This window comes from Puntigrus tetrazona, chromosome 13, assembly GCF_018831695.1.
Source record: "Puntigrus tetrazona isolate hp1 chromosome 13, ASM1883169v1, whole genome shotgun sequence".
In the NCBI taxonomy this organism is placed as follows: Eukaryota; Metazoa; Chordata; class Actinopteri; order Cypriniformes; family Cyprinidae; genus Puntigrus; species Puntigrus tetrazona.
The window spans coordinates 503427-524521 of NC_056711.1; the positions used below are offsets into that span (position 1 = coordinate 503427).

Sequence of the window (21095 nt, forward strand, 5' to 3'; positions counted from 1 at the left end):
ATAACTGTCCTTTTCCTGCTGGTCTTTCCTTCCCCGATTCCTTCTGTTAAATCCTCGCGCTTAACTACGCTCAAATTTCAAAAGCGAGAACAGGTACTGCCTTAATTACAGCGTTCTCATCGTAGGCTGCGCCTAATTTGCTATGCAGAATGAATCTATAATCAGCCCCAACTAATTGACAGTGGCGCGAGCATCTGATTAACATATCAACGAAAGCCACAGGATTCTCAACACCAGGAAGCATAGACAGGATATCTTTCAGAGCACTTGGAGAGGGTGGTTGAATATCAATTCCCTTATTCCTCGCTACCCATACCGCAGCTACATTATCTGGCGAGGTGGACATGCTGGCAGGGTCTATTACAGAACCCTCGTCAGGCCCCTCTTTTGGGTGTGTTGTGACAACGCTCCTTTTCACCAGACAAAGCAGCTAGGGACGGATAAATGCTCGACACGGGCGGATTCTTTGGGAGCGGTGCATTAGGCACAGGTGGTGCAACATAAGGCGGCGGTTTCTCGTCACACGGTTTAGACATTGTCAATGGTTTGTCTTTATCATTTTTCTTTGGTTTTGGTACAGTTTTCAAAACTGCTTTTGGAACATACGCATTCGTCTTTTGCCTCCAAACCTCTGCCATTTTATACCACACGTCATATCCTCCTCTCATATAATTGTAATCCCAATCAGGGTCGCCTCACCTCCATATACTAAATTGTAAACTGTTTTCAGATGACTTGGGTCGAAAGTGCCCTCACGCGGATAATCTCGCCACTGGGTACCCGCTGTCCATCCCGCCAAATTATCAAGATATGGAACCGTGTAGTATCCCCAACCACAACGTTCCATCCATGCTTTGGGTGTTTCAGAGGGTTCAGGTTTAGGATATGTTTGTCCCATTCTGACCACTGATGACTCGGACACGTACTATAACAAGTCAATCTAGTCTGAATTTAATCAAACACGATACAATTGACTTTACGCGGATACATCTACTCAGGTAGTGAAACTATACTTTCTCTTACCTGGTCAGATGTATCCCGGACGAGCCCTCAGAACTGTAAGAACTTCTTCTTCAGTGTATGCGTCCCCTGTGTCCGTTCATCAGCAGTACAGAACAAATTCAGGCGCCTGGAAGCAGCAGTCGAAACAAACCACACGAGTGAAATCAAATCTGGTTTATTCAGAATGCAGCTTAACACAGAGAGTAAAACCATCAGCTTATATAGCCCTTATGGGGCGTTGACCTCTATTGCATAGCTGGACATGCCTCAACTGCCCACTACGGAGAGCACAAAAGACAACTCCATATATGGGTTGAAGATTCACAAAACTAGCAGACTAGAGACAAAGCAAGTCTATATAAGGAATGAAAGACTACAGAGTTAGTAGAGTAACCTGAAACTACACCTGCAGGGCGAAAAGGGAATAGAACAATTGTCATACCTTGCTCACACACACACAGTAATAGAGAATTAATTCTCTCAGTAATTAAATCTGTAATTGCTCTCGTCCCTTACACCTTAACCCACCCTTGATCCTAACCATCCCACCAAACCTGTCCCTAACCTCAATAGCACTGCTTTGAAATACAATGTGAATACAGTAAGTGTATTTGTACTTATTTTTTTGATGTAAGTACATAGTTAAGGCCACCTAATATTTGCGACCCAACCACCCGACAACACTGTATCAATCTCCCAAATCTTTCTAGATACCACTCATCAATGAGCTAATAAACACTCTGAAGACCTTAAGAGCCAGTTAAAGTTGGAATTCATGGCGTCATGAAAGTAAATGTGGATGTACCATTCTTGCTCTAGTTCAGTACATTTACATGAAGATCAAGTATAAATACATCATGTATTAGTGCTGTGTTGTAGTTTTGTTAAACTTCTTAACATTGTAGTTTCATTGTCATATTTTTAATGGGAACAGTCTGTACTTTTCCCCCTAGACCATAGAGTCTTTTTTTAGGGCTGAACAATGAAGCAAGAAATATGTAGGGCAACAACAGGGGAAGCTCTCCTTCAAGGGATGCCTTTATTTTGTGTCCCACTTATGACATTTTGGGTGATCAGCGCTCTAGCGCAGTTACAAATTGCAATGCCGGAGCCCAATAGTACCGAATGCTCAATCCCAGCACTGATAAAGGTGCAAAGAGACATGGTTTAATGAATTATTAATGCAGTGAGGTCAGAAAGATGAAAGATACGTTTGAAGCTGGTCAGAAGAATGGATGCTTCCACATACAGCTTTTAGGCAGAGCTTTATTAACCTGGAAAGGCTTTAGGACACTACGCTGTGAAAGGGCAGGGAAAACATGGCCCGTTCAACTGAGAAGCCACAGAAATAAACATTCTGGCACCGCATTGCAGGGATGAATAATCCACCCGTTTAATTCTAGTGCAGCGTCCCTACGCTTTGAAAATCTCCCACACACCAGCAGCCTGTTCTTTACAGAGGAGAGGAGGAGGAGGAGAAAGAGAGACATCGGCAGGTCATGTTCTCCAAGACTGTGATGCATGCCTGTGTCTGATATTCAGCGTCAGGATTCAATGTCATATGCACCTCTAATAATGCATCACAGCAGCTGATGAAACATTAACTTGTTTTGATATCAAGCTTCACTTGTAATGGCTGATTCTGTGGCACTATAATATTGTACTAAATTCTGCTGATCGTTTGAATGGCCATTTTATTTGGTCACTGCAGAATAGCATTATTGTCTTGTCTTATGAGAACATTTAGGCAGATGTTTTATTATTGATCAGTAGCAAGTTTTATAATAAATGTCGATATTTAACATTTACTGATATTATTAAGATTCTTCAAGCTCTGTGTCTCTGCTGAAGAGGCCGCAGTGTCGTATATTTACATAGGGATGGAGGTTTGGCCAGCTCTGACTCTGCAGCTTTTTGCAGTAATAGGGTCTCCTCACTGAGAGAAAAGCTTTGACGGGGTCTGAGTTTTCCATAGGCAATCACACAGAGTTCTTGCAGAGGGCAGGAAAGCAGTTTAAAAAGCTCAGTCCGGCATGATCTCTTTTTGAGGGGGCTTAATCAATAAACAGATAAGAGGTGCCATTTCAATTCACACGCCTCTCTTTATCTTGCCATTCGTTTTTGTGCGATTGAGTTCTGTATGTGGGAGGCTGGCTTTTGCGGTACCGTGTGCTTCATGTGTGTATTTGTATTTGATAGAACTGGATGGAAATTCTCAAAAAATATTCAGCGTGCTTCTTTGAAGATTAGCTAGTCCTCTGTGCATTTCTCCAGCTCGAACAGAGGATCGTTTGAACGCTCTGCCGTGACTACCGCTGCAAATATCAACCTCAGCTCCTAAACAAATTTTAGTCTCTCGTCTTCCCTGCTTAGAGCTTTCACTTCCTCCTGTTTTCATTAAGAGAAAGATAACACAGGGGCATTGCTTTGTGTGTTTTCTTCTTTTAGACGTACGTGCAGAGAGCACCTCAGGAGGAATTAAAACAGAAAGGCTATTTTAGAGCCCCGACAGAGGTTTTAGCTGTCCGGTGCCCTTGCAGGTGCTAAATCACTCTTATTTTAGAAATGGTGCCTTGGCCTAAATCAGTCACTGTTGTATTAACCTAGACCTGCTGTGTGCGCCCCATGGCCCTCCAGGCTCCGGTAGCTCGGTTCCCGACTCAGACTGCTCACCCATTCAAACAATCACCCTATTTCATACTGTAAATATATTACAACTCTTTTGATTGGTAATGTGCATCGCTAAACTTCGTTCGGACAGCTTTAAAGGTGATCTACTAAGTATTTAGATTTTTACACCCACAGATAGTTTCCAAATAGTTGTATCTCTGCAAATCTCGTCCAAGCTGATTTATTCAGCTTTCAGATGATGTATAAATGTCAATTTTGAAACATTGGTTTTGTGGTCCAGGGTCACACATCTTAATATTTTTATTTTATGTTTTACATTTTATGTACAGCACTTTGGCCCACTTTAGCGTTTGTAAAGTTAACTTTGATTGATTGATTGGTTTGAAATGTTATGTGAATATGCAACTAAGACATTAGCTATATACACATTTTTTTGACCTTTCCAAAGCGTTTTAAAGAATGGATTTTTAATGATAAAAATCATAATCACTTAATAAATAAGAAAATACCGTTTAAAAAATGCAATTTTAGGAGTACCTGATGTATGAACAAAACTGATTTTTAATTTGGGGTAATTGCATTTTTTCTGGCTCAGAGCATGAGAAAATAAAATATTTCAATATTTTGAAAAGGAAAAAAAAAAAGATAATAGCACACAATCTCAATTGACAGGTGCATGAAATTATTATTTTTGTTTATTTTTTGTAATGCCTCGTCTTACACAGAGCTCTATTGCACTGATAGTGATGAATGATGATGATTGTTTATTACGTAATGAGATGTTTGGGCCCATAAGCACATGGGACAACCATTGCAGGGTTGTTTTTAGGATATGCATTCATTTCTGTTCCCTGCATGAATGAGCTCTTCTTTGTAAAAGATGATGAAAAAGAAACACAGCGAGCCTGAAATAGCCCAGTGCGTGCGTCCCTCAGGGTGGCATAGATCTGTGTGCACTGACATTGCTGTACGTCCTCCACACGCGCTCGATTAGGAGCTGAGGCCACCTAGTGTAAGCTAAAAGCTCCGTGGCACCTGAGCGCAGTTTGCACCATTATTAGTTGGCAAAGCATGCTCTCAGCCGACCTCAGAGCGGCTCACAACTTTATAGGGCCTGGGAAAGTGTCGAGGCTGTCAAGGATCTTGCTGGAGAATGACATCGAGACCTTAAGGTGGCTTAAGGAGGAAGCTGTTAAAGATTTCTGAGCAGGGATACTTTCTGCATGGATGCCACATGTCAGGAGATCTCTTGTAATTGCGGAGTGTGAAGTGACATGGAGCTCAAGGATCAGACGCTTTGTGTTTCACAGTGTACACGTGTTGACGGTCGTGCATTTTGAGACGTGGCTAATTGTAACTTGATCGAAAGCTCCTCCTGACAATGAAGGCCTAGTTAAGATTGAACTACAGGCTTCTTTTGCCTTATTTCAGCAGCGTTGACTTGCGTTTTTATATTATTTATACCTGGTGTATTCAAGGGCTGGGCTCTAAATAACTTCCTACATGAGATCAATGAGAATGTCAGTGAAAGGGCAGCACCACATTAACCTCAGCTCAAAGGCTTCTGGCTTGTTATGAAATTAAGCCTTTTAATTAATTGAATCATTCAGCAGTTGATTTAACCATCCCAGATGTACTGAATAATTCAGAAATACTTGTATGTATTTTAAGATTTTTTTACTAGTGGTTAAGGACACCTGGTGCTTTAGAATGTCTTTTCAGTCAACTTTTCCTGATGTTGTCACTATCATCTTATTCCAGAGGAAGAAAAGTTAGTATGATTCGCTGAGATTATATTTAATGCATTAAATATAAATATTAAATAAATATTTTAATGCATTGTAAATCATTCAAGATCATTATAATGCACATTACATTAATTTGTCATTTTTGTTATGATTCAAAACACTATGAACATCAAAAGTTTTCTTAAATTATATTTGATTGTTTTTTCCATAGCATAGTTCAGAACCAATGTAGACATGACAAAAAGTACAAAAAGCATGCTTCGTAAATAAATTATAGCATGTGAGGTTTTAAAATAATATTAATGCAAATGAATATTGTATTCTGCTGTATGTGAACTTTTAAGCAGGCTATTTAAAACATTGGTAAATTTAAATATATAGCCTGGAAAATAGTGCAGTTTAATAAGGGTGGGTTTTATATTATATATGCATATTTATATGATGTTATATTTTGAGTTTAAGATTGCACGGTGACAATATTTTCAAGCCAAACTGATGCATTTGCTTTTAATTAAATTAACATACATTTCTTTTTCTTTCTCCATAGTCCTATAGAATCCTGTCAGAATTTCTACAAAGACTTCACGTTACAAATTGACATGGCATTCAACGTGTTCTTCTTACTCTACTTCGGCCTGCGCGTAAGTACATATATTTAATACAGTCTATGAGCTCAATACTACGTTTTGGCCCAAAAACATTTCATTCTAATGTTCATTCATCTTAAAAATTGTAATTTGTTTTTTCTTTATTTTCCAGTTCATAGCAGCCAATGATAAGCTGTGGTTCTGGCTGGAGGTGAACTCCGTGGTGGACTTCTTCACAGTACCGCCCGTGTTTGTGTCAGTGTATCTGAACAGGAGCTGGCTGGGTAAGTGTCCGGACGTTCTCCTCTCTTTTCCTCCTGACCCCTCCGGTCGGTCCCTGCACTGGGTCACAGTAGCAGCTCAAACCATGGCTGGACGAGATAAAGGGCAAACCGATGATGAGACAAGGGCAGATGTTTGAACAGGAGATTTTATGATTATTAAGCCCAGCTGCCTTGGTTTGTTGTCGCTCTCTGTCGCGGGAAACCCAGGAATAGCTACGAAATGTCACGGCTTAGGAACTAGACAAAATGCAAAGATGACAGTGGAGCTTAGGTGACGAAGAAGCTGGGAAGGATTGCAGGAATGTGACATAATTTAGACTTTAATTGTTAAACAGGCCCATTCACACCACGTCATCCCACAGCAACGTTATTGGTATAGTTGTGCACTTTTCCATTCTCCTATCATTTAATAAAAGGTTATTGACATTTCATAGTTTTAGCATTTCATACTTTTTTTTGGTTTGAACAGGCTTTTGATGGCCAGACATTTTGGGCTCTGGATGCTTTCTTAACCTTGCACGAGATGCACTGATAAACATAAACCAACCTAAACCAGCTTTTTAAGTTTAGCTTACAGTGTTTAAACTAGACTGTTTTGGGATGCTACAGAAGGATGACATCTGGGAAAGGGCACGTGTTCATTGCTGTATTAAGTTTTGAGAAGCCAGTACACAACCTTAGTCTGTGTCGATGTGTTTTTGTCAGAGCTAGGGTGAGCGACAGGTGAGACGCAACTGTTGTGTGTATGCTTGTGTATCCTGTTGGCGAAGAAAGCAGGACCGTTTTAGCCTACAGTATGTACAGTTACTCTAAATGCAATTGTTCGTAACCGTTACACCACCTGTGTCATTGGTGCTTTCCAAAACAACTGTAAAAAGAATGTTGTCCTTCCTTAAACTCATCAAAAACCACTAGTTAATAATTTAGCACTTCAGTAGCCGGCTTTAGAAAACTGTCATCTTCTGCCATGGTGCTGTTTTGAATAATGCATTAGAAAAGCAGCAGTTGATCAAAAAATCTGTAATTTTAATGGTGTTCCTCCCTACCAAGCCAGTAAATGAAAATCAAATAAAAGCTGCTATCAACATTCGCCTAATAACAGCTGTTTGGCTGAGCGGCATATGTAAACAATTATTCACTTACAAATGCTGAGAAAGTTTCAGCACCAAACTCGTTAAAAGCTTTAAACCATTAGGAGTATAATGGCTTGGAGCCGGACCAATTTTGTAATTAGAGTGTGTTCCTTAATTTCACAGATGTCCACAATTTCTTCTGAGTGTTGACTCACCTGATGCTCGGAGAAGCATCATGATTAAAACATTACAGGATGTCGAATTTGAGTCTGAAGAAATTCAACTTTCAGTCTTGACGTTTAGTCCAGCTGACGAAACCAATTGGTTCAGTGGTGAAACATCAAATGTAATGAATTCAAATGGGCTGAGAGTTAGATAAAATGATTCAAGCCTTAATTGTGCTGAGCTTTAAAGGGACTCTATGGTATATTATACACTACCATTTAAAGGTTTAAGGTTGGTAAGATTTTTTATTTTAAGCTGTTCTCTTGTTACGCTACACGCACTATTATAATAACCATAAATTATATATAATTACATGAAAGTAAGCCTAAGCCAAACCCTAGTCCTAACCCTAACCATATAGTAAAGAAAGTGGGGGGAAAAACCGTGAAGTGACCTGTGGTCAGGTAGGGAATTTGTGCTAAGCATTTAACACACACACACACACACACACACACACACACACACACACACACACATATTAATCAAAAAACTTGTCTAGTTATTATTTATTTTTAAATTAGCTGAAATAATTCTTTTTCTTTCCCCCTCAGACATTCTGTATTGGCATTTAATTTTATGCACAAAACATGAATTTAATTTTCTGGAAATGAATTTTATTTACATTTTTTTCCAGAAAATAAATGGGATTTAATGTTACAATTAAAAATTGATTAAATAAACCGTGCTTTTATTTTGAAGGGTTGCTTTGAATACCTGTACATTTTTTGTAAGAATAGTTTTACTCGAATGAAACGATCAACTGCTCATGACGTGACGCTAAGAGCAGCTGTGGAGATGTTCAGGCATTTATGTGGTCATATTGAGACGGCAGATGTTAATATCACCGGAAGCGTCACGCATGCTTCAGTACAGTAGTACACAAAGCCGTGCATCTGTGCCATTCATTAACACAGAGAGTGACTTAACACGCGTGGAGTTTATATTTAAAGAGCCTTTTTGTGGCTTAATATTTACAAATAAGAGTGTGCTCTCTTGTGTGAGCGTGATACAGAGAACGCACCCATGTAATGTAGATACACTGAAATTAGATGCCGTCGTGTGAATAACATAAATAACACAAGGCTATTTAGTTAGAACAAGGTATTGACCTGTTTTATAGGAAAGGAAACTTTAAATGACTTTAGTTGTGATGTGACGCTATAGAGAAAATAAATTAACGTGACCTTTCGGGGGGGCAACCCACCCCTAAAATAATGTCAGGGAAAACACTGCCTTGTGACAAGAACAACTTCAAATAAAGTTTAACAGATATTAGTTAGAAAACAACAAACAACTTGCATGAAGTAATGATGTTGTTGTATATCGTTGCATTAAAGACTAAAATGTATAATAAAAAAAGGGGTTAATGAGAATAAGACATCATTGTAAAACCACACAAGTGTACTGACAAATGTTTTTAGTGGTAATGTACTTAAAATTGGTGACTAATCAAATGTGACATTCATTTTGACTCTTTGTAGAGACTGGCTGAACTGTTTTTATTTGCACGTAGGAGCAATATTTTATACGTTTTTTTAATACAATATGTTATAATATATTGTATACGTTTCACTAAATGAATGCACTCCTGGTCCCTCTGGGGAAATGCTATGGGACTGTCACGCAGAATAAAAGCCTCTCAAAGACCAAAGAGCGCTCTCCAGCACAGAGGGACAGTTCCTCAGACATGATGAAAGATTGTGAAACATCCGGCATACGAAATCTAGAGCAATGTCAGTTCAGTAATGTCTGAATGAAGGGACTACTATGATCGTGTGTTACATAATGATGATGTCCTGCACGTCAGAGGTATATTCATTTAAATGAACATTAAAGAGTTGTCAGGCCCTCAGTTCCCAGACTAAGGGTACAGGACAAAATCAAATTAAAAATAGCCAGATCATTTATTTTATGCTTTATGCCACGTGAACTATTGTTTTCTATACTCCCAGGTTCCAAATAGGATGGGTCATAATTGAGCGTGCATCTGTAGGGACTATCAGAGACCCCGGCACATGATTGAACCTGCTGTATTGTTCCCTTTTCTGAAAATTGGAGCTTGATGAAAGCGGTGGAGAACGTGCTGTTAATTTGAAGGGTATGCAGAGACTCTCTACTGGGAAATAGGAATTAATCTTCTAGAAGCTGTTCAGGAGCATCTTTTCAAACACGAGGGTTGTGTATGGATTAACATGAGGCTGTTTATAATACACTAGCTTCCTTCATCCTCGCAATCAATTAACAACAGGTACTTGACTCTGAAATGGAGACGTTTTGTGAGCTGAAGTCCTCTTCCAAAAGCTGTCTGTGAAGAGAAGGCAGTAATCAGAGGGTCTTATGTGAGGAGATCCGGTGCATATTAATCAAGGGTATGTGTACAGCGGGAGAGTACTAGGTTCACTCTGGATTTTACTATTATTTCACCATTTCACCGCTGCAATGATGTACTGTTAATTAGTCTTGTGCTCTTTTTTTTGTCTGCATGTCATATGGTATAGTTCGCATTAGAAACCATTTAGAAACAATAAAATTAAATACATAAATGTAAAGAATATATATTAAATACAGTAATATCGTTACAGTGCTATTAAAAAAAATCATATAAGAATAATATTCATATTATTGCAATTTAAAATAACAGTTTTAATGTTAACATGTTTTAAAATGTAATTAATTATTGTGAAACACAGCTGAATTTTCAGCACCATTCAGTAATCATTCCAATATGCTGATTGGCTGCTCGATATACATGCATTATTATTATAAAAGTTAAAAACACGTGCTGCTATTTTTTTTAACATTTTATCTTAGTATTCTTTGATGAACAGAAAGTTTAAAAGAACATTTATTTGAAATGGAAGTCCTTTTGTCCTCGCTTAAAGTATTAATTTCTTAAAAAGTTGCGCTTGCTAATAGTTAAATCATAGTTATGTTAATAAATGAGTATCTGCATATAAGTCTATTAGCATTTTCAGTGTTTTTGGGTGCTGTTTTTGATAAATCGGTACAGAAGTACATCAGTGGATGCACATCGGAGGTATTTGTTTTCAGTGGGTGATTCCTAAACCATCAGCGGTCCCTGTCCATCCTGACTGTGGATATTGCTTTCCACTGCCATCTGGTGGTTTGAATCAGTATTGTGCTACGTAACTGGATGACCTGAACTAGAAGCTTCTCAGTTAGGAATATGAGTCGCATGACCAGAGGAAGAAAAATCAGCGAAGGAAACTAATTTATGCTTTAAGCCTCTTTCATATATAGAGCCCTCTCTCACGTGGCAAGCTTCAGTACATGCACGCACAAATGCATTCTGGGAGAAACGAGCGGCGAGTAATCCCGGCAACCCTTTATCCCTCTTTACACATGTTCAGTATTCCCTGATTGAGAAAAAAAGGACCAGTGGTTTGTGACTGAAACACACGTGACATGCTGTGGGTCTTTGAGATGTGAATGAAAGAGTCTGAATGAGCATCTGTCCATTAAACCTGCTTCAGTGCATAGCCCTGGCCTACTCTCCCGAATCCTGTTTCTCCAGCCTCCCGTGCCACGGGCTTCTCAGCTGCTGAGCCACAAACACGCCGTCAGGTTCAACAAAGGTTCATGGCAAATTAGTGATGCATAATGTAGATAGGGATAATGTAGCTGTGTTATCTTCCGGGTTTTTTTTTTTTTTTTTAGCCAAGCAGATTAAACATTAAACAAAAAGCAAAAAAACCCCTCTTTAATTGAACAAAAATGCAACACATGGAATATATACAGTATAATACATCGGAAGCAAACAGCAAAATGTGCATGTATACCAGTGACGTTCATACCCAGGTCATCTGAGAGAATGAGTTCACAAATTCAATTCAATTCAATTCAAGTTTATTTGTATAGCGCTTTTTACAATGGCTATGAGTTAATATAAGTATGATTAGATCCACTGTCACTTAAGATGTAACTTAAAGCTTAATAAATGTGTGATAAACATGCTTTAGGTCCTGGTGTCTTCTACAGTGGACAGTTATGAAATCAATGTTCTGTTTTATAACAGAAAGTCATATTTTACTTTGAAATCCCTTAACATTTTCCTTGGATGCTGATTTATGACAAACAATTCGAAAATTTGTCATATACAAATATTAATTTAAAAATTTAGTCTTATTACCATAAGGGTGTTACACTTGACCACTAAAATTAATGTGAGAAAATTTAAAGACCAAGGAGAGGTAGTGGTCACGGAGAAACATCCAATCATTTGGTATCTTTAAAAAGCCTTGAATGTGTTCTGTACAGGACATACAGGCTGAATATCTCAGAGAAATCACTCCAACATAAAACTCTACAGCTGGTAGTCAGAAGGATGTACACACACACACACACACACAAATGAATTTTATTAGAGATTGATTTGTTCTAGTGTAGGCTGATTTGACGCAGACACATATTGTATAAAATATTTTTTTGATAAAACTTACCCGTTTATATCAACACTGAATATATTGAAGGATTGTCTTTAAAAAGATACATGTGATACTGTCTGTTGTCAAATAAATATTATAGAGAATATAATGTTAACAACTTTTGAAACATTCCCGTTCACTCAAACATAAATATTAGGTCATGATTTATCAAACCTGCATGATTTACTTTCTTCTGCTGAACATTAAAAAGATTTTTTAATGACCATCTCAGTGGTCACCAAATCTTTTGGTTATCAACGTTATTTAGAGTAACTTCTATTGTGGTCCACAGAAGAATGAAAGTCATTCAGGTTCTAAACTAATGATGACTAAATAATTTTTTTTCTTTTTGTCTCTTTAAAGTGCTGTCTAAGCAAACAGTTCCCTAGGTTTTGGAGCACATCTTTGGTTTTGAACACAGGAAGGAAACACAGCGTGACAATATCAGGAAGACACCTATGAAGTACAGTGAATACAGATGAGCTCAACAGCAGGATTACTGCACTTAATTTAGAAAGCAATTATTGCTATAAAATGTATAATCTCATAATCTAACATAACAGTCTTACTTTATGGCATTACAGTTATCAGTTTAAAAAAGCATGAGAAAACATCACTGCTAGTACAACCCTGTGATTAATTCAGGATTTTTTATTCTTCTTTTCATTTTAAATCCTAGAAAGGTTTAGTTTATACAAAAGCTTGTCACCTCACTAAAGCAGAGAAGGGGTCAGGGGGAAGATACATGCGTGGGAGTTTAATACTGAAAAGATCAGACCAAATACGTCAGAGATTGTGGCTTCAATCAGCGTTTTCAGCCAATGGCAGGTGTCACCGTCTAGGACCCAAGGGTTGTTAGTATCGTTAAACAGTCTTCTGGATGCATTCTGATGTTCATGCCTACGAAAACATTATATCTTGGAGCAAATTAGGGTTTTTTTTGATCAAGTACAGTTGAAGTTGCACATCTTTGAAGTTCTGTGGAAACATCACAATCTGCGTTTCTCAACTTAGAAAGGAGTAGGATCAGAGAATCATGATCTCCAGCAAGCTGCTAGTGTTTCGGGCCCAGGGGCGCTGGTCACAGAAACCGTTCAAGAGAGCCGCCGGCGCAAAAAGTCGTGTGCTGACCTGTTTCAGAATGGTTACCGTGTGAAGTTGGGCCCAGGCCAGATAGGAGACACCAAAGAGAGTGACAGCCAGAGCTCTCTTTTTTACTGCCTCAATGTACTGTCTAACTGGGGTAAGACGTCCTTTCTTGGAAACTTAGTGTTAGTTCAAGACTATTTGCAGAAACTGTGCAGTTGTCATTTTTCTCTTGTTTACAGTGTGCAAGAAGAGTTTATTAAAGTTTCCTATTGCTGAAGATAACATCAAACTCAAGTAGTAAAAAAGAGAGACTTGTGAATAGCGTCAGGAAGCTTTTTGGTTCATTTTTGAAAGAACCGCAGCAATGCTAAGATGATGTGTTTCTGAATTGATGATGTTTTTGGGGCTGAAGGCAGGAAAATGCTGTTTATGTAAGAAGTCTGCTGAAGCTGGTGATATTGTTCTCTAATCTGCTTCCTGATGCGCTCATTTCAGCACCTACATCTCTCGCCTTCACACGCACACACACACACACAAATGTCTGATTGTTCCATGGTTCTTCTTCTTTCTCTGCTTGAAGCTTAAATAATGCATGCTTAATATTTGATGAAAAAATGTGACATTATTTTTTTACACGGTTGAATTTCACTAGACTTGTTGAGTACTGTGTATATTTCAAAAGGTATGAGAAAACATTTTTTTCTACTTAATAAGTTTTGCTTAAAATCTTAATTGTCATGGAAATTGTAATTGGAAATGTTATAAATAAGCTGTCTTAAAGTAGTATGTGCACACTGCATAAAAATATCTGAAGGAGCTGCTGTATTTGTGCAGAACTTGAAACTGAGTACAGTCCATGGAATATAAATCCACTTGGAGGAAAAAAAAATAAAAATGTGACTCATTATTTGATTGAGCTTCACAAAATTGAATGCCATTATAATAAAATTAGTGCTAGTAAATTAGTATTAGTAATATGTTAATAAATGTGTGTTATGACCACTGAAGCAGGTTAATACTGATTGATGTTTTCAACTGCATTTATTGCATACTGTAATGTTTCACATACTATATTTAACACAAAATATCATGATTATTAAATATTAATTACTGTGACTTTTCGTAACTTTGAGGAAATCCTCCTATTTGTAACAAAACAAAAAACCTTAAGCAGCTATACATATGAAGTGTGAGTTTTTTTAAATACTTTTAAATAATACTTTTTAAAATACACTTATTAGTTCATGGCTATGGTGCAAAATTAAAACTAAAGCCAAAAACAACTGGTCTTAAATGTATCGGAGCAAGAAAGAAAACTGAGCTTGCAATGCCTGTTGTTACCAATTATGAGCTCTTAAAAATAAAAAAAATACATTGAACGTAGTATCTAATATGCAGCAATCTTGTTGATCCTTTTTAATCGATTCTCGTCTGTTTTTCTCTTTTCTCCCGCAGGTCTGAGGTTTCTAAGAGCCTTGAGATTGATACAGTTCTCAGAAATTTTACAGTTTTTGAATATCTTAAAAACAAGGTAAGGCCGACGACATATTACGCACCTCTCTCACTCAGTTTCAAAAGCTCCCCTCCGCTGGCATCACCACACACGGCTCCTTAGGAGTCTCCGGCGTCCCTTCCATCGCTTTCCACGCACCCCTGCGGCTTTGACCCAGAAGTCTGCAGGGCTCGTAGCTGAGCAGAATGTCTTACGTGTGCGTTTAGCATGCTGTAGGTAAGAGAACAGGGCCGCCCTCCAGCCTGATGAATGCAGGAGTGTGAAGCAGACAGGCCTCTGATTGATTCCTCCTCTGGCAGGCAGTCGCACACATGACAGATGAGCGCCTCCTGACACCTCGGTGGCGTTTCGTAAATATGTCAATGAATCAGAAAGGAATTGGAGAAAAAGCAGTCAGCACCCAACTCAGTGGTTGTAAAACCGCTGGACGTTTCATTTATTTTAGCTGCCGTCTCGTTTTTCAGTCGGAGAAATTGCTTAGATATATCACCCCGAACTGACACGGCTGTCAACAGGACGTTACATTTGCACCGAAGGTATTTTCTCTCATTGGCTGCTATAGTAGGAAGGGCGTTCGCATCGATGATGATTTGCCGGTAATCGGAAATGATTTGCATTTGCGCGGCGACATGAGTTAGAAAGCGCCGGTGTAAATGCTTTTTTTTTTAGCTCCAATGCGCGTCGGTCACCTTCTGAATTGTTTGCTGATAACCTGTGTGTTCACTCCCAGCGAGCAGTGTCAAGGCAAGGCATCGCTCGTGTGTGTGTGTGTGTTGGGCTCAGTAGATGACTGACTGATCTGTACGTCAGTGTGATGCGTTTCACTTTGAGAGGTGTGATGTAACTCTCGTCTCTCACAGTAATTCCATCAAGCTGGTGAACCTGTGTTCCATCTTCATAAGCACATGGCTCACTGCTGCAGGATTCATTCATCTGGTGAGTTAATAAACACACACGCTCTCTCCCCATGCCCTGGAGAAATGACACAGAAAGGAGAGCACATGCTGATTCGTGGGAGGAGAAAAGCTCCTAAGCGAGCGTCACGTCTGTCCCTTTGTGGCGTATGTGGTTTGTGTTGTAGTTCATCTGAAGGTTCGGTGTTCTGTGGTTCTTTTTTTCGTGTTTTTGTTTTTTGTTTTGTTTTAATCAGGATGCGCCAGAGGACATCTGTGCCACTAGATGGCAGCAGAGACTCTGATCGCCACTAAATCCTCAGTTTGGTCGCTCTCACGATTCATCCTTGTGGTTTTCTGTATGGACAGTAGATGGCTGTAGAGGATCGTGTTTGGATCTGTCAGTAATTTCCTCTTCGCTCTCCTCCCCCCCCCCGGCAGGTGGAAAACTCAGGGGATCCATGGGAAAACTTCCAAAACTCTCAACCGCTCTCATATTGGGAATGTGTGTACTTATTAATGGTCACTATGTCCACGGTGGGATATGGAGACGTCTATGCAAGAACCACTCTTGGACGCCTTTTCATGGTCTTCTTCATTCTCGGTGGTCTGGTAAAATCACTTTTCCTCTCGTTGGCACTCCTGCACCCTTCCCCTTCCCCAACGCGAACAACTACCATGTAAAAAAAAAAATCATGCAGAACTCCTGTGATTTGACACTTTCATAACTCGTCGTCTTTCCACAAATATAACGCTGTTTTTACCATACCACAGTCTTCATGACAGCCCAAACGATAACACCGTTTTTTACCATATTGTATATGTCCATTGTCTTTGTAACGTTTACTCCCCTGCCGTTAAGATCCATTACCCTGTTTGATCATTACAGCCCGAGTTAAGATTAAATGTAAATGCATTTTGCAACTTTATGTAAATGCTGTACGACACTATCCCTCATTATGTTTATTGCATTGAAAGTAGAGTTTTAAAGAAATGTATTTTGACGATAATGTTGTTGATATTCTCTTAAAACAGTTTTGCGGTTTCAGGAGATCCCATCCTTCTGTTTCCCTCCCCGAATTCCAACAAACACAGTGGCAGTCGGATGGCCCATAGTCTTGCTTGAGCGTCACCATAGCAACAGCAGCCATGAGCACTCTTATAAGTGTATTTGCAACTTCAGATGACAATACTGGAAAACGTACATAAAAAATAACACGGATAAAAGACTAGATGTGTATGTTCTTTAGGGACGATTTTGGTTACATTTTTTTAAATGGCAATTTATTATCAGTATTATATTTTGTCATCAAAATTATTTCAAGTCAGCCAAATATTGTCCTATCCTAATGAACCATACATCAATGTAAAGCTTATTTATTCAAGCTTGTTTGTTTGTATTAATCTCAAATTGACCCTTATCACTGTTTTTGTAGACCGGGTCACATTTAAAGTGAATAATTTTTGAATGATGTAATTTTTGAAACTCTTTCATAGAAACGGTTAAAAATTCAATGAAATGATTCGTAAAAATATTCTGATTCAAGAATCTGTATGTATTGCCCAGCCGTAGTGTTTAGGTGGTTGACAGACTCAAGATCAAGGTATAGATCATTCACAGGCATTCAGAAGGTCTCATGTGAAGCTTATGTAGACGTAATGCAGGACAGATGCTCTTCAGTTCTTTCACCGGACACACAAAGTTCCAGCTGTCCAGAAGTTTCCATAGCAATCTGCTATTTCTTTTTGTTTTTCGAGGAGGGCTGGAAATAATCACTGCTCTGCTTTATATCAGGTGTTCAATTAATGACTTCAGTATGGAAATGTTGTAAACCGTCAGATCTGATCAGGCAGATGTCATAATTCATCAGGGCCCTAGAGAGAGGTGAGGAACCTCTCACAACTCTCTTCGGGAGGTCAGGCTGACAACTCGGGGATTAAGATCCCTAGTAACACGCATAGCGTGGAGATAAAACAGAACTTTGTCAAGGCTGCAATCTTGCAAAGTGCATCCAGCTCATTTGAAGCACACTAATGAGTCTTAATGTGCTTTGCAGCTGTGGGCGATCAGGCTGGACTATTCAAATCTACTTGCCACTGCATTAGTGTTTGTTGGACAAAACATGGCATGTAGGTTTTTTTTCTTTCTCTTGCTTCTAAGAAGACATTTTTTGTGCTGTCAGAGAAAATACAGATGGGCGGCACGAAAGACTTTTTTTTTTTACATTTTTTTTTTTTTTTTTTTTTAATCGTCTCCAAATCAGTGGAGTATCTCCAAAGCAGGCCTTTTTTTCCCAATGTTAAATTTTCCCCTCAATTTGAGTTTTTTTCAGATATTTTCAAAAGCACAATGGACATTTTTATATATATAAAAAAATAAAATATACATATTTATATTATGTAATAATACTACATGATATGAATAATTGTATATTTATTTATATTATTTGAATTAAAAACATAAAAGACATTACCAAGATACGTCGTTTTGTTTTTGGAGCAAACACATGTCAATTTCTGGTTGGGGAAAAACAAACAAACAAAAAAAAAAAAAAAGTCCAGAGTCGGACGAGTCTCTCCATGCACTCTTTTTAGCCTCTGCTTCTGTCTCCTATCTTCTCCTTAGGCCATGTTTGCCAGCTACGTCCCTGAAATCATAGAGTTAATAGGAAACCGCAAGAAATATGGTGGTTCCTATAGTGCGGTAAATGGCAGAAAGTAAGTATTCCAGGTGCCTCTGTGGCTTTGGTCACAGCAGAACCCCTCTTTGCATGCACTTTTCTTTTCTGTTCCATGCATGTAGGCCATGTTTGCTCGCTACGTGCCAGAAATTGCTGCTCTCATCCTTAATCGGAAGAAATACGGAGGGAGTTATAACTCGACACGAGGCAGAAAGTAAGTCAAAATCCAGAACCAGGTGTGGTTGTGTGATTTCACACGCCCCATCTCAGATAGAGAGGGGTTAGCGAGACAAAAAAATGATAGGATTTAATGAATGTCACACTGTGACTGGAGACCTTAGCCATCGAAGCCACATGTCCATGCCCTTTGCTCTGTGTCCGTGGCTTCTTTCTGTAATGCATCTGCTGCATTTTAATTTCATTACACTGACTATTGTTGCTTTTCCATCCGTTATGTGCTGCCGTAGAATCAGTGTTTGTTTTGCTTTTGAAGAGCACAGTGAATGATAGAAGATCACTAGTTTATAAAAAAAAAAAAAAAAAAACGCTGTTCACTTAGTGTCATCATTGTCTTGTGTTTGTTTCAGTTTTCTGTTCATCTGAGTTCTGCTCATCACGCTTGACCCATCTCTCGCATGCTCTCTGAGAATGGACGTCTGTTGGCTTTTTAGTTTGCATGCTGCAGTGAGAAAAGCCTCTCTGGCTGTGCGTCACTGCTGGCCCTTCACCTCATCTCTGTGTGACATGACTCTGGCCCTGATCTTCAGTCAGCGCACACCCTGAATGCCTGGATGCCTCAGCTCTCGCACTGGAGCTGCTCCATTGCAATTGGCTTGCTTTTTGGCCCCGCTTGGTACTTTTACCATGTCCCGTTTTTTCTTTTCCTTTTCAAAGATGACCCCTGAATGTGAATGTGGATATTTTGAATCCCCCCCCCCCTTACTCACTCGTTTCTGGCTCAAACACGGCCCTGTCATCAGCACAGCGATTCTCCCGAACACTCGCGTTTACGTTCCAGAGCCCCCTCTATCTCTCTCTCTCTCTCGAGTGCGCTCTTTCCCAACCCATTTCGCAGCGTGAAACAGGCCCACGGTCACGTCCGGCTTTCATCATCTGAATTTGAGGGCAAATACTAAGCCGGGAGAAAGCCATTAAGAGCCCCTTTGTTTGATGCCGTTTCGCTGTCAGTGAAACAAGATTGATGAAATGTTATGTTTGGCCTCAGCCCCACGTTTGGATTCGCAGTCTGGTGTTGAGAGAAGGCCTTGTCAAAAGAGCTGAGCCTCTCTCCTTCTCTCACTTTCTTTCTCTCTGGCTATGCATGCATCTGGTTGCAATTACAGTAGGCTCCAGCTCTCTGGCCGAGCAGAAAGACAGGCACCAGGCTTCGCCTTATTGTTTAAATATGCATGGGACTGTGTGCTCATGAACGGACACATCACGACACCTCGAAATAAATGTGTCGGGGTATTTATTTCCACTGTCAGCACATTTCCGACAAGCTCAGGCTGGTGCAAAATGCATACATTTAGAGTGTAATTCTGCATAAACTCACAAATGTCCAAGAGCAAATTTTTCAAGTTCATGAGTAGGTGTATATGAATAAACGCCGGAGGCTGCATAAATGATGCATAAACGCTGATTGTAATAATTTTCTGCGTAGAGTTTAGCTTGACTTTAAAACAAAGAAGTATGGACAATTTTAAATGTAGTCTAACTCTATTCTCATCACATTTGTCGGAACAACAGTGCGGCACTAAAACCAGAATCTTTTTTTTCTTCCTATTCCTCGTTTTATTTAATTTTTTTTAGTAAGGATATTGAATATGCAGTCACTTTCATCCCTTTGCTACATTGCTAAAAGGGTTCCAGATTGTGGCTTTGACAGTAAATATGACAGTAAAATTATATTTATAAGTCTAATGTGCAAAAAGGTTTAATTGTTTGATTGAACCAAGTGTGTAAAGACTAGATGACATAACATTTTTCAAACAATTACAGAATTTATTATTAATGAAACTTTTATGTTTATGATCAGTGTGGTTTGTGACGGACAATGTATACTATAAAAGACAAAAGTTTTGGGGCGATAAGATTTTTTTTAAAGAAATAAATTTTTCTTCAGAAAGGATGCATTAAATTAATACCTGTAAGTGACAATTTAATATGTATTGTTGCAAAACAGTTCATTCAACAATAAATTCTAATTTATCTTGATCTTGAAAAAAAAGAAAAAGTTATAGTTAAGCAATGTAACGGTTTTCAGTATTCAGCATAAGAAATGTTTCTTGAGCAGCAACTCAGCATAATGATTTCTGAAGAATCATATGACTCTGAAGTCAGGAGCAATATCCCAGAAATAAAGTACATGAAACAATGTATTAAAATAGAAAACGGTCATTTGAAATTATAATATTATAATATAATTTTGTACAGTATTTTTTAACATATATACAGCCTTAAGCATTTTTTTTTTTTTTTTTACATGTTACTGACCACAAACCCTTAACTAGTAGTGTGTAACTTTAATCGTATCATACTAAACAGTCTCTTTAAGCCCGTATCTTTGTTAAAAGTGTGCTTTTGGTATACTGAACTGTTTTTTAACAACCTTCTTAAATCTTTATCAAGTAATTCTGCAATTTCTCAACAGCTTGAAATGTTTTTTTTAGAGGCCATAAGCTTTTTGGTAATATTTATTTATGTATTTATTTAATTATTTGAGCTGTACCGAGGCTAGCAGCAGTTTAAAGTGTAACCTCTGCTATTGAAACCGTGCAACAGACAGGTCTGTGATGGCCGTTGATGTCAGCATGTGTTCAGCGTAGCGTTTAACCATCAGAACAGGAACGCAGATCTGGATCTATGACTGTAATATAGAGCAGCGTTCTGTTGGATCAGGTCGGGGTCTCTGTGGTTTCCAT

General features: G+C 38.7%; 1 protein-coding gene across 1 annotated transcript in view; it reads left to right on the forward strand.

Annotated features, from left to right (window-relative positions):
• LOC122356635 (calcium-activated potassium channel subunit alpha-1-like) overlaps positions 1-21095 on the forward strand; it is a 159468-nt gene that overhangs the window by 122464 nt on the left and 15909 nt on the right. Inside the window, exons 4-9 of the mRNA XM_043255571.1 lie at positions 5929-6022; positions 6141-6252; positions 14540-14615; positions 15458-15533; positions 15932-16102; positions 18117-18208. Of these exons, the coding sequence (XP_043111506.1) occupies positions 5929-6022; positions 6141-6252; positions 14540-14615; positions 15458-15533; positions 15932-16102; positions 18117-18208 (621 nt within the window). The remainder of the gene's footprint in view (positions 1-5928; positions 6023-6140; positions 6253-14539; positions 14616-15457; positions 15534-15931; positions 16103-18116; positions 18209-21095) is intronic.